At 33.7% G+C, this 13,852-nt stretch overlaps 1 protein-coding gene across 1 annotated transcript in view; it reads left to right on the top strand.

Moving 5' to 3' along the window:
* Positions 1 to 263: 263 nt before the first annotated feature.
* The window catches only part of LOC127734141 (protein mono-ADP-ribosyltransferase PARP14-like), an 89,878-nt gene continuing 76,289 nt past the window's right edge, over positions 264 to 13,852 (top strand). Inside the window, exons 1-3 of the mRNA XM_052243824.1 lie at positions 264 to 315; positions 4,316 to 5,258; positions 7,077 to 7,654. Coding sequence (XP_052099784.1) covers positions 4,363 to 5,258; positions 7,077 to 7,654 — 1,474 coding nt within the window. The 5' untranslated portion in view covers positions 264 to 315; positions 4,316 to 4,362. The remainder of the gene's footprint in view (positions 316 to 4,315; positions 5,259 to 7,076; positions 7,655 to 13,852) is intronic.

A 13,852-nucleotide genomic window follows, 5' to 3' on the forward strand; every position in this document is an offset into this window, starting at 1 on the left:
ACTTTAAGTGTCAAGTAACAGGTAACAGTCATCTCAGTTTCATATAAAACAGTTTTAGGATACACCATTGCCAATTTGAACAGAACAGATAACAAACAGTGGGTTGAAAACAGATAACAGTTTATATATATTTCAGATAACAGTGAACAACACCATGAAATAGCCCAAAACAGGTTAACAGAAAAAGATATCACCCCCCCTGAAAATAAATAGCATCATTTCCCATAACGAAAGTAAAACGTCAGTTACGCATGCGTCAATTTGCTCAAAAAGTTGTGAAGTGTGCTGTAGTGCTATTTACGAACTTTTAACTAGGTAAACTACGAATTGGCTAGCCTATACTGGTACACTGGGAAAATATTTGTAAACGAAAATGTTATGACTAATCTATTTCAGTTTTTATGTTCAAAATTTATGTAAAAAATGTTATTTCTTTTCGTTAGTAACGCTAAATTTTCTACTTTCGTTTTCTCCTTGCTCTATCAAAAAGTCTATATACGTTATTTTATGAAAGAAACCAACATAATTTAGAAGTTAATGTTGTTTACAGAAGCTATTCGTTTCCATTCCTAATAATTAAGAAAAAATATGTATACGACTACTTTCATTTTTCAGTTTAGATCGGCCGTCTTTTCACAAAACTGTCTTCACAACTCAAATTGGTGCTCGGTTCCTTGTCGAAGTTATTGCCCCTAAAGTAGAGAAATATAGCAACAAGAATGATCAACAGGACAAGATCAGTGGCGGATCCCAGAACTTTTTGTAAGGGGGGCCCACTGACTGACCTAAAAGGGGGGGGGGGGGGGGCTCCAGTCATGCTTCAGTGACTCCCAATATAATCAACCAAATTTTTCCCACAAAAGTGTTCTAAACATGGTAACACATGAAGTAAAAATTGCAAACATGTTGCACAGAAAATATAAACCTGGATAAACAAAGCACAAGAAATAAAATCATAAATATTAAGGTAAAAAGTACTAGAAGTTATTTCTTGGAAATCATGCTGACGTGAAAACCCATCAGTCAACTTTTAGCGTCTGCTAGTTGCATCTGATCTGAAAAAGAATATTTAAGTACTTATAGGCTATTAATGAAGAGAACAATTAATATCCTGGGAACCATTTTATTAATACACAATTTAAAACAATATCTGTGCTGACTTTGAGTAAGTCCTGGTTTACTTTTTAATCAAATGCGGGACAAGCATGAGAAATTCAGAGTACCGACATGAAACACAGAAAATAAATAAGGGGAAACACGAAGCATGCACATCAAAACCAAACATGAAAACTGAGAAATGAAACGTCAAAACACGAAAACACGTGAAATAAAAAGGCTGAAGATGTTGCACAGAAATAACCCTTTACCACCCTCTATAGTAGATTCATAGTAGATAAAGGCAATCTCTAAACAGCAAAAAAGATCAGCAAGACAAGATCTGCCAATACATTAACCTGGCCAATTTTTATACCACCACAAAAAATTTTTTGGGTTCGTATAATGCTATGATGTTGTCGTCGTCGTCGTCCGAAGACACATTTGGTTTCCGGACAATAACTTCAGTTTATATAAATGGATCTCTATGAAATTTTACAAGAAGGTTCAATTCCACAAAAGGAAGGTTGGGATTGATTTTGGGGGTAATGGTACCAACAGTTTAGGAATTAGGGACCAAAAAGGGGTCAAAAACAAGCAGTTTTGTAGTTTGTAGACAATAACTTGTGTGTTAGTGTATGGATCTCTCTGACATTGTACCACAATGTTCCATATCACAAAGGGAAGGCTTTGATTGAATTTGGGGGCAATTGTCCTAAACATGCAGGAATCAGGGGCAAAAAAGGGGCCAAAAACAAGAATATTCTAGTTTCCAGACAATAACTTGTGTTTAAGTGTATGTATCTCTCTAAAATTGTACTACAAGGTTCCATACTACAAAGGGAAGGCTGGGATTAAGTTTGGGGGTAATTGCTCCAAAGTGGGGGTCAAAAAGTTTGGGGGGGGAATTTTTTTTTTTCATTTTTTTAAGGGGTTCATATTTTTTTTTTTCAAAATTTATCAAATTTCAATAGATTTTTAAGATCTTTGACCTCATTTATTTTGTGTCAGAAACCTATATTATGTCAAAAATGTGATCACAATCTAAATTCAGACAGTATCAAGCTTGAATATTGTGTCTAAATTTGCCCCAACTGTTCAGGGTTCAACCTCTGCGGTCGTATCAGGCTGCGCTCAGCGAAGCATTTTATTTGATATTATTCATAAACTATATATTATTGACAATGAAAAACTGTAAGAGTCACCGACCATGCCATAGCCTAATGGGTAGTCAAGGTTGATAAAACTACCCTAGTAGTAAGAGGCAAAAATGATCAGCAAGACAAAATCTATTAATAAGTTGACAAAATTGTCCTTATTGCAGTAATCGCCCTTAATTGAGGATTTTCCCCCATTTTTATGTGTTTGGCAAAAACTATAGAAGATAAAGAGAAAATGTAAACAAAAAAAAAAGGATCAGCAAGAGAAGATCTGCAAACAACAAAGCTGAAATATTCAATACACTTCTCATAGAAGTTAAAGTAATTGCCCTCAAATGACGGTTTGTATCCATTTCTTATTTTTTTGGCTAAAACTATTATAGCCCAGTAGTTAGCACTTCTGTGTTTACATGAATAATCATTGATATAGTTATAATTATAAATTAACTGTTTACAAAACTTTGAATTTTTTAAAATACTTAATATTTTCTAACCACGGAATAGATTACCTTCAACATGTTCAAGTTGGCTGTATTTGGCAAAACCCTTCAGAATTTTGGGTCCTCAATGCTCTTAAACTGTGAACTTTATTTGGTCTTTTTCACTTTTTGGATTCGAGCATCTAATGAGTCTTGTAGACGAGATGTGTCTCTTGCATACAAAATTTGAATCCTGGTATCTATGATGAGTTTCTAGATAGAGAGAAACTGAAACCAGAAAAAAATTATTAGCAATACAAGATCAACAAAAAAAGATCTGATTAGTCATGAATTATATTCTAATCTTCAGTGTTGGAAAGAACTATTAACAAAAATACAGAACTCCAAGGTAAATTCTAAAAGGGTAAGCCCAAAAAACCTGACAAAATTAAGCGTTAGACTTTATCAACCAACAGAACAAATGTCAAGTAACTGTCATATTCTGGACTTGAAATACACATAGATGCAGGTCAGCAACATAGGCTCTTGTGAGCCTCTAGTTTATTTACATCATGGTTTGAGAGTGTGGTAAATTGTGGAAATGTTATAGGAAACTTGCATTTTAACTACAATGTATTATAAACAATTCCTACTGATTTATAGTAATTTGCCTTCCTATAAACTCCTCCATCAATGTGAAACATGCTTAACTGCAATAATTAGTTTAGACACATTCAATAATTAAAAAAAAAGTAGTGCTTAGTAATAATTATGAAGGGAAATCCTGAAATAACGGGGGGAAAAAATAACACCAGTTTAAAATGAAAAGAGATATTTTCAGCCAGTTTTTTGCAAAGAGTTCCTTAGTTTATAGGCCTTTCAGTAAGTCCCCTTAATGAAGGATGAATGCCAATAAATGTTTATAAAATAATACAATTATAGCTAATCAAAAGCTGTAGACAATTTTCTTGCCATTACAAATGCAGACAGAAAAAACTATACGGTTGATTGATTTCTTGCATTTTCAATATAACATTCCTAGAGCAGTACCTTTGGATTGCAAAAGAAAAAAAGTAGGGGTTGTGCTAATCTTTTAGCTAGAAATACTGGTAAATAAACAAGAGTATTTATAATACCAACTCAATTTAACTTTTTTAGCTAAATTATGTTTGCAGTGTATTCTTAATGTCATGAATGTAACTTGGTCATGCTATTATTCCAGCTGTAGATACAAACGCTATATGAATTAAACCCATCCCTCAGTAGATTTTTCTTTGCAAATACTTTCAATCCATGTAACCAATTTGATGACATTGTGATTTTTCAGCGAATTTTTTATGCTTATCATTAGCAATGTTGCAAAAACAGCGCACTAGATTTAAATGCATTATTATCTGCCCTTGCTACTGTATCAGATGCCTTAAATGATGATGACATTCAGTATATGAACTCATTATACACAAGCTACAAGTCTTAACACTAGAACCTTGTCAAATATCATGGCATAATGGCTCATTTTTAGAAGCTGAGCCATATGAACTCTATAAATGATTCTCATGTCTTTGGATATTTCTAGTGATGCTGTATACTTCATCAAGTTAAGTATAGGAATTTCTATATTCAAATGATATTGTATTTCAGATAAATGAGGAGACAAAGAGATTTACCAGTTTATACTCACTGAAATAATGAGTGGTGAATCTGATGAAGAGGAGTTTAAGGACGCCAGAAGTAGAAGCTCTGATAGTGATGAAAGCGATGGTACTCCTGATCAATGGAATGCTCCTGAAATGCCTCAAGATTTTACTCATTTAAACCAGGACAATAATACTACAGTAGACACAGGATTTGTAAGCTCTTTAAGTAGAGTTCACTCAAAAGAGGGGAATAATCCACCCCCTGTACCCCCCAAAAGTTTTAAACAGAAAAGAGATGCTTTTGAAAAACCAACAGAAGAGAAAAGTGACACAGAGGAAGAGGATCAGAACCAGCCTTTCTTTAGAAACAAAACAACTGAGAGAGGAAACAACAGTGAGAACAGAATGTCTGTAAAAGACAAGGCCAAAATGTTTGAACAGTCAGAGGAATCATTCAGATCCAAATCAGTGGAACATTCACAAGGTCCTAATCCATTTATGGCTGTGAAAAGGCCTCCTGAATATTTTGCTAACAGACAGGATGAAATATCAACTTCAAAAAGTGCAGAAATGGTAGTGGAAACTAATATTGACACTGGTCAGCTGGAAAACTCTTCTCACATATCAGAACCATTTCAAGAGGCTGTGATTCAGAGTAAAGGTAATGGTGAAGAAAGTCAAAGCATAAATAAACCATTAGGACCAACAGTAGATTCAGAACAACATTATAGGCTGCAGGATGAAGATGTTGAAAAAACATTAAGGGGATCTCCTCAACTGAAACACAAAGAACAACAGGAACATCCTGAAGCTGAAAAGTTATCATCAAGGCAGCACCATGACCAAGAGAGCCACTTCATCTCTGAGATAGAAAGACCATTCCCATGGTCACAACAACATACAAGAACACAACAGCATCCTGGGCCAAAGTCGTCACATTGGGGATGGTGAGTATGTGACTGCTTAACTCTAAACTTTTTTTAGAGCACAATTAATTTTCTAAGGGTGTGTAGTAGTTATCAATTAGAAAATATGACTTTAACTCACTTCTCCCAGAAAAATAGTATGCATAGGGTTAAAGTACAAACTTGTACTTGATCCATTATTTTGAAAGCCATAATAGGTAGAGAAAACCATGCAGGGCAAAAATGATAAGAATGTCTAGATATACCTACTGTTCATTATAACCAAAATTGTCAGACTAATTGGCTATTATCTGTACAATTTTAATAGATATGTGTAGAAAGAAATTTTTGTAAGTTATGAAGATCAGCAAGACAAGATCTACAAACATGACTGAAATCTTAATTGATTCCTCATGAGTATATAATGCTCTTAAATGACAATTATTGTCAAACCTGCAACATTTTGTTGTGGAAGCGAGACATAGCAATCCTACATTTTGTATGCATTTTTCATTTTCCAGGTTTTGCAGCCGTATATTGGTATCACGCCGTCGTCGTCCGAAGACACATTGGTTTCCTGGCAATAACTTTTGTTTAAGTGTATTGATTTCTATGAAATTTTACCATAAGGTTTATGACCACAAAAGGAAGGTTGGGATTGATTTTGGGGGTTATGGTCCTAACAGTTCAGGAATTAGGGGCCAAAATGGGGCCCAAATAAACATTTTTCTAGTTTCCAGACAAGAACTTGTGAAATGGTGTATGGATCTCTCTGAAATTATAACACAAGTTACCATATCACAAAGGGATGGTAAGAATTTGTCTTGGGGGTTGTGGCTCAAACTGTTTAGGAATTAGGTGCAAAAAAGGAGGAAAAACAAGGGTTTCCAGGTTAATGGACAATTACTTAAGTACAAAACATAATTTTAAAGCAGTGTAAGGGAGGTAATTCAAACACATATTGTGAAATTACCTCCCTTACACTGCTTTTAAATTGTTTTTAAAGAAATGTATTGTCTTTAGGTGATTAGCTGTCAATTTATTTTTAGAAGTTACTATTTTAAAAATGTTTAATAAAGGTAATTTAATTATAGCCATGATTATGTAAGTGAAGGAATTTTATTTTAAGATATTACTATTTAATGTTGCTGATGGAGGCTTTTTAATTTTAAAAAAGCATTTTTCTAGTTTCCAGACTAAAATTGTGCTACAAGGTTCCATACTACAAAGGAAAGACTGCAATTGAGTTTGATGGTTAATGCTAACAGGGGATTCAAAAAGTTTGGGGGGAAAGGGGGTTTCCAATTTTTGTTTAAAAGGGTTGATATTTTTTTTTCAAAATTTTCAAAATTTCAAATTTTGAAAAGTTTCAAGAAGAAATCTTCAATTGCACAGTATTGCGCATTAGATTTGTAAGTTATTTGACCACATTTATTTTGTGTCAGAAACCTATATTCATGTCAAAAATTTGATCACAATCCAAATTCAAATAGTATCAAGCTTGAATATTGTGTCCAAATTTGCCCAACTGTTCAGGGTTTGACCACTGCAGTTGTATCAGGCTGCGCTCAGCGGAGCATCTTATTACTAATAAAAAGACTATTTTTTTTTTTAAATTATTGGGAAGGAAATGAAACCTACCCCAAGAATCAGTTGGTGTTTACCTGGCCATTTGAACTTTTGCAAAGTTAACTCTCCATTTGAACAAATACAATAACTATTGTTTTCTGTGGTGTTGGTAAATATAGTAATAATTGAAAGAGTTAATGTAAAAAAAGACACATTTTGGTAATATGCATTTTAACTTTTTTTCACTTAAAAATTCAAATTATAAACTAATTTTGTAAACTTTGATAATAGGCCAGGTACTCCCCCACCTCAGGAAGGAATGTATAGCCCTGGCAGACAGTTCTCTCAAATGCAGCCTCAATACCAAGGTGTTCCTGAAGATCCATCAGGTTTCCCTCGTCCAGTTTATAATCCTTCAAATACAGGTCCAAGAGAAATGCAACCAATATCTCCTGAACAACCTCATGAATGGAATCAAAGAGGACCAGTACCATATCCCTATGGATTTTATGGATTTCCACATCAACCATTCCCTGTTCCACCAGAGGTAGTTAATCCTGATATACCGGTATTAGGTCAAGTGCAGAGAACACCATCCAAAAGTCAATTTACTGGACAAGGCCAAACAGAGCATAGTTCTCATCAAACGTATGGTGTGCCCCAAAAGCTTAAACCAGAACCCGAGCATGGTACACCATCTAAGAAAACAAAAAATCCTGTCAGACAAGTTCCAACAGGAAAGGGAGAGATACAAGGAACTCAGCAAAAGGAAGGAGCAGAGAGTACCAGTACATCAAAAAAACAGGATGGTAAATCTGGAGGACTCAGAAGGAAATTAACCCAAGAAGATGATAGTCAAGAGGAACAAGGTAATTAATTCAATAAAAAATTTGCACAAAAAAGACATGTTTTTCTATGTTGTGATGTTATACTATTGTTTCAGAAAAGGGAGAAGGTTTGGTACCATTAAAACGTTTAATCCCGCTGCAAATGTTTGCACCTGTCCTTAGTCAGGAATCTGATTACAGTAGTTGTCGTCTGTTTATGTAGTTCATACGTGTTTCTCGTTTCTCGTTTTTATATAGATTAGACCATTGGTTTTTCCGTTTGAATGGTTTTACACTAGTAATTTTTTGGAGCCCTTTATAGCTTGCTGTTTGGTGTGAGCCAATGCTCCGTGTTGAAGGCCGTACCTTGACCTATAATGGTTTACTTTTATAAATTGTAACTTGGATGGAGAGTTGTCTCATTGGCACTCATACCACATCTTCCTATATCTATGTATGAGAAAATTCACATTATATGAGTAGCTGTAGTAGACTCTCTTTGCAGGTGATTAGTCATCCTGATATGAGTATATAAGTGATCTGGAAATGATTATATTAGATAAAATGACCTTTTCTTTTGTGCTTATCTTGACTTTAAAAATAGTTGTCAGACTCAGTTAGATAGAGTTCATGATGTCTTTTTATATATTCAGTAAATATGTAATATCACCAGTCCAATAAAAATGAAATGGAATATTTTACTGCTGTTATCGCTGTACATTAATATTTAGAATACCCCCGCTCTGACGGAGGGGACTGACGGAGGGGATGTGTACTGCTTTACCCTTATCTGTCCATCTGTAATATTTGTAATCAGGCTTCATGTCAGCAGAGACATATATACACAGAGATTGGCAACTCCAACAGTGGTCAGCGAAATCCAAGTTAAATCGCGTGGCCCAGCATGACTTTATCGAGAAGAGATTATCACCATTTTGTAACAACTAACAGAGAAGATCACAACTGACTTACGATTGTTATTTTACCTCAAGCATTTTAAAACAGCATAATGTAAGTATATATTTCAATTTCTTATATTATTTACTTTCTCTTATTCAGTTTGTAGCAATACTTAGGTGAAAATATTGTGACGATTAAAGTTTTATTCCAGTCATTAATAAGGGGAAAGCTGGGTCAACATGGACATTACGAAAATTTTGAACACGGTTTCATTTCTTGGTAAAAACTTTTTTCACTCTAATTGAAAGAAAAATATTTGCGGATGAAATAGCTTCTTAGGACATTCAGGCTCTATCTTTATCAGTTGAATTTTGAAAATTTTCACCAATTTTGATGCAATTTACACAAAAAAAAATCAGTATTATGGCTGTCTGCCATGTTGATTTGGTTATTTGTATAACAGACCCCTGTACATGTACTAGTATCTGGTTTTAATAGTTGCTCATCTTCAGAGAATGGTTGTACTTATCACTTGAATTACTTACAGGCTTTGTCTATATTGGTTGCATTTTAATAATTTTCAATCACTTTGATGCAATTTACTATAAAAAAATCAGTATTATAGCTGTTGGCTATGTTCATTTTGTTAATTTATAGAGACAGACCCCTGTACTAGTCCTTGGTTTTAAAACTGGTTCATCTTCAGATAATGATTGTACTTATTACATGAATTACTTTCCTAAGACATACAGGCTCTGTCTATACAGGTTGAATTTTTAAATATTTGTGATTAAAAAAAAAAAGGCGGAATTATAGCTGGAAGCCATGTTATTTTGGTCATACAAATAAACAGAGTCCTGTTCTAATGTGTCTAATGTGTCTGCTCAAAATTTATTTAGGTTCATAGATTTATTCTGCTTACATCTATTGAAACATCAGAAAATAATGTTCCTCATGAATTATTGTTCTCCTGACAACATTTCATAGAGAATATTGTTCGCATACAATATTTTATTAGAAAAAACTCTCAATTAGAATTTTCTTTTTGTCAAAGTTGCCAATCAAAATAATATAAAGTTAAAAACCAATAGCCCTCTCTCAGAGTTAAATAGTTGTTTCCTGAAATCAAATGTCACCAGTTTAAGCCAAATAAAAATACATAATTGTATTCTGTCTCCTGGCAGAAAAATATAGGGTACATGTAGGTTACTTGTAGTTTATATATATTTACATTCAGTATCTGATAGCATTTTTTTTCTTTTTGAACAGGATCCTGTTTTAAAAAGAACAAAGCTATTGATAAAATTTCCCTAACAGCGCAGCATACAAGAGATGTTATAACATGTGCTGAATGCAGGACTCCCAATTCTTTCTGTTTGAAAATAAGACTCCCTGGCAGACTGTCAGGAACAACTATTAGTGATTACTTTTTTCAGAATATGACAACACAGTCATGGAGTGGACCGATTGCTACTCCTATCAGTATGATACCTAAATATGTTTTTTGTGAGAGAAAAACTTACATGTGTTTATCCTGTGAAAACACCATATTATTGTAGTTCACATGTCAAACTTGATGTATGCGCTTTTTGTGCAAGTGATGGTGGCATCATTGAACTAAAAACAAATACAAGACTCTGCTTCCAATCTATTGTATTTGAAGCAGAAGTGGTAGAGTGGCAGTTGTGCAGAGATCATATGGAAAGAAATGCAAATAAATATCTTGTGTTCAACTTCATTTGTCTTCTTTATGAAAAGTTTACAAAGTATACATACATGTACATGTATAACAATATGGTGATGTAGTATGATTGCCAATGAGACAATGATGTTCTATAATATCTTTGTACATTATGAAAATGGATTTTGATTTTGATTTTTTTGGTGTATTAACGCCACTTTTAAGCACCACTTTTGGGCTATTTCGTGGTGGCCAGTTTTTATTGGTGGAGGAAGCCGGAGTGCCCGGAGAAAACCAAAGACCTTCGATAGGAAAACTGACAATCCTAGTCAATTAAGATTGGAGTCGAATGCACCCGCACGAGCGGGGTTCAAACTCACAACCTCAGTGTTGACTGGCTAGTGATTACAGTAGTAGCTACTTAGACCACTCGGCCACAGAGGCCCCTTTATGAAAATGGAAAATGCTACCTTTGTAGCATAATGTAAAAAAAGAAAATATTATATTAGTTTATGCCACAACACCCCTATGAATATATAACTTGACAGTACATGTACTTAAAAAAGCTAAATATTTCGATTCACAAAGTCCTTCCTCTACATGTATATGTAAAGTAACATATTTAATTGACTTAACATGAAATGACAAATGATGTAGAATAAGAAGCAAGAAATGTTCACTCTACAGGTACACTAGCTATATAGTCTTTACGGGTTCATATTGGTCATCATCTATGTATGTTTCAGTCCTTTTACAATGGTGCTTGTTAATACTTATCTTTTGTGTTGCTTCAGTTCTACATGTCCTCATTCTGTGATCACTAAATCACATCTCGTGTTTTGAAAAATAATGTGTATGCAAATATTTTCTGAAATACATTGATGCTATGAGTAAAAGGAGATGTGGTTTATATGTCAATGAGACAACAACAAAAATATTCTTAACACATCTAAGTATGTTTAAGAATTCTTGTGTAGTACAATAGCACATACCAGTAATGTTTATTTATATATCGGTGACTTGATACATGTATGTACCTATTGATGCATTCCGTCCTAAAAATAAGTTGTGTGAAGAGCCCAAGCAGTTTATTTGCTAATAAAAAACTGATATTAAAATGAATTCCTGTATAACAAATTCAGGGAATGAGACACTATGATATCCTATTAAAACAAACCACAAGATTATTAGTGGTTACGGTTTATTTTAAATCTTTAGAATGACCAAAGTAGCTTAAAATAAGCAAACAGAGGCAGAAGATGTCAAGGGGCAATACAAAAATGACAAGGTCGTGTAAACACAGTGGAAAAAAATAACAAAAGAAAAGAAAATAATAGCCCACATAGCACTACACCAAAAATTACCTTGAGCAACACAACCAACAAAAGATCAGATAGAACTTATGAACAATTTCAAATCTGTCTTAGTTCACTCCCCAACAGCAAAGAGTAAAGATAAGAATGTTGCAGTACTCCGGTAGTCAAATGAAACAAAAATAAAAAGTATTTCCATGGGATTTGAAGACCGAATCTAGGGGTCAATCCGGCCATTTTTAAAAGGGGTTCCAACCATATGTCCCCATTCAAAAGCATTGATCGTCAAAAAAAGGGACTTCCAACTCTCTGAACACCCCCCGTGATAACTATTAATCTATAATATAAGAGTCCAAACAAATACTTTTTAAATTTGTATCATGCTGAAACTATTTACACCGAAAACAAAATGTAAGTGCTTGTTTTTTCATGCTATTTGAAAATATTTTTAATCAACTCTAGCGAAACTGTACTGGACTTCAACTGTGCAAAAAGTCTAGCTGTTGGTTGAAACACCAAGCAAATATTAAAGTTGAAAGTCATGGTAATCAATTTCTCACGAGACAAAATCGGACATTTGACAAAATGCCACTGGCTGTATTTTTATACGCCCGTCAAATTTTTGACGGGACGTATTATGGTATACAAATGTCCGGCGTCCGTCCGTCTGTCTGTCTGTCTGTCTGTCTGTCCGGCGTAAACATGTCGCACCGTAACTTGAGAATGACTTATCCAAATTTCATGAAACTTAACATAGTTGCTTCTTATGATGGTCAAACGATCTGTATACTTTTTGGTGAAAATAAGATTAAAACTTTTTGAGTTACGGGACTTAGTAACTAAAACAGGTGTGTGTTCTTTTTCACATGTCGCGCCGTATCTCAAAAACAATTTATGATTATTGCTTAAAACTTTACACACTTTTCAGTTATATTAACCTTAAGATCTGTATACTTTTTGGTGATGATTCAAAATTTCATTTTAGAGATATTGAGTATTTTGTTAAAAAAGGGGGAGGGGCATTTCACATGTCGCGCCGTATCTCAAAAACAGTTTATGATTATTGCTTAAAACTTTACACACTTCTTAGTTATATTAACCTTAAGATCTGTATACTTTTTGGTGATGATTCAAAATTTGATTTTTGAGTTATTGAGTATTTTGTAAAAAAAGGGGGAGGGGTTTTTCACATGTCGCGCCGTATCTCAAAAACAATTTATGATTATTGCTTAAAATTTTACACACTTCTTAGTTATATTAATCTAAAGATCTGTATACTTTTTGGTTTTGATTCAAAATTTTATTTTAGAGATATTGAAAAAGGGGGTTTTCGTATGTCACGCTGTATGTCAGAAACTATTTATGCTTATTGCATAAAAATTCACACACAAGACGACGGGCGTATCATGCGCTCATGGCGCAGCTGTTTATTTATTTATGAAAAAGTTGTTTTATTTCTTTTCTAAACATGTTAATTGACTATTTTTGTTTTCCTGATTGAATACTATAGCATTGCCCAGTGCTTCTGTTTAAATAAAGTTCTGGTCATGGTTAAAATAATATGTCAGCATTTGTTTAGTTGTAAAAACAATTACCAAGCGATAATCCCTTTAGAACTTCACCTCCGGCAAATTTCAGGTGATCGGAGGGTAATAATTTACGTAATCACACACTGTGAATCCACAATCACAACTCTAAGGAATTAGTTACCAGAGAATCAGACTTAGACATAATTTCACTGTGTAATTAAAGAGCAAATTTAGCAAAGAAATGAAGTGCAGAAATGTTTCTTGCATTATCAATTTTATGATCATTACCAGATTTTAATCTTAAAATAATTAGAAATACCGAAAAGCAGAAAATATTTTTCTCAATAAATACATAAAAATAAATACAACAATTTTCAAGTAGCTTTTTAGAAAAGAAATTATTTAATCTGAGGTAAGTTTTCCCATTGTTTTTTTTATAGATGTCGGGGGTTATTCGTCCCCGATTCGTAGCGTAATTCATCGGAGAGATTCTCATTCTGGGCAGACGGATTTAACGTGATTTCACGGAGTTGTCAATCTGTGTATATATGTCTCTGATGCCAGCATGTTATATGGTGTGACACAGTTTCAGATTCATCGCTCTTCAACTTCTTGTTTACTAAATACTTGTATATTATACTTATATTTATTACTAACACATGCAGGCAATGTACTGGTATGAAATTTTCGTCTCATTTTCAAATAAGATTCTTCCTGAAATTTGTTATCTGGGTTAATGTGAACATGGTTGACCATGTACTGTGTATTAATGTTTCACATATATATATAAGTTAGTTTTAAACAACCTGTCAAGCTC

This window comes from Mytilus californianus, unplaced genomic scaffold (assembly GCF_021869535.1).
Source record: "Mytilus californianus isolate M0D057914Y unplaced genomic scaffold, xbMytCali1.0.p SCAF_3, whole genome shotgun sequence".
Lineage (NCBI taxonomy): Eukaryota > Metazoa > Mollusca > Bivalvia > Mytilida > Mytilidae > Mytilus > Mytilus californianus.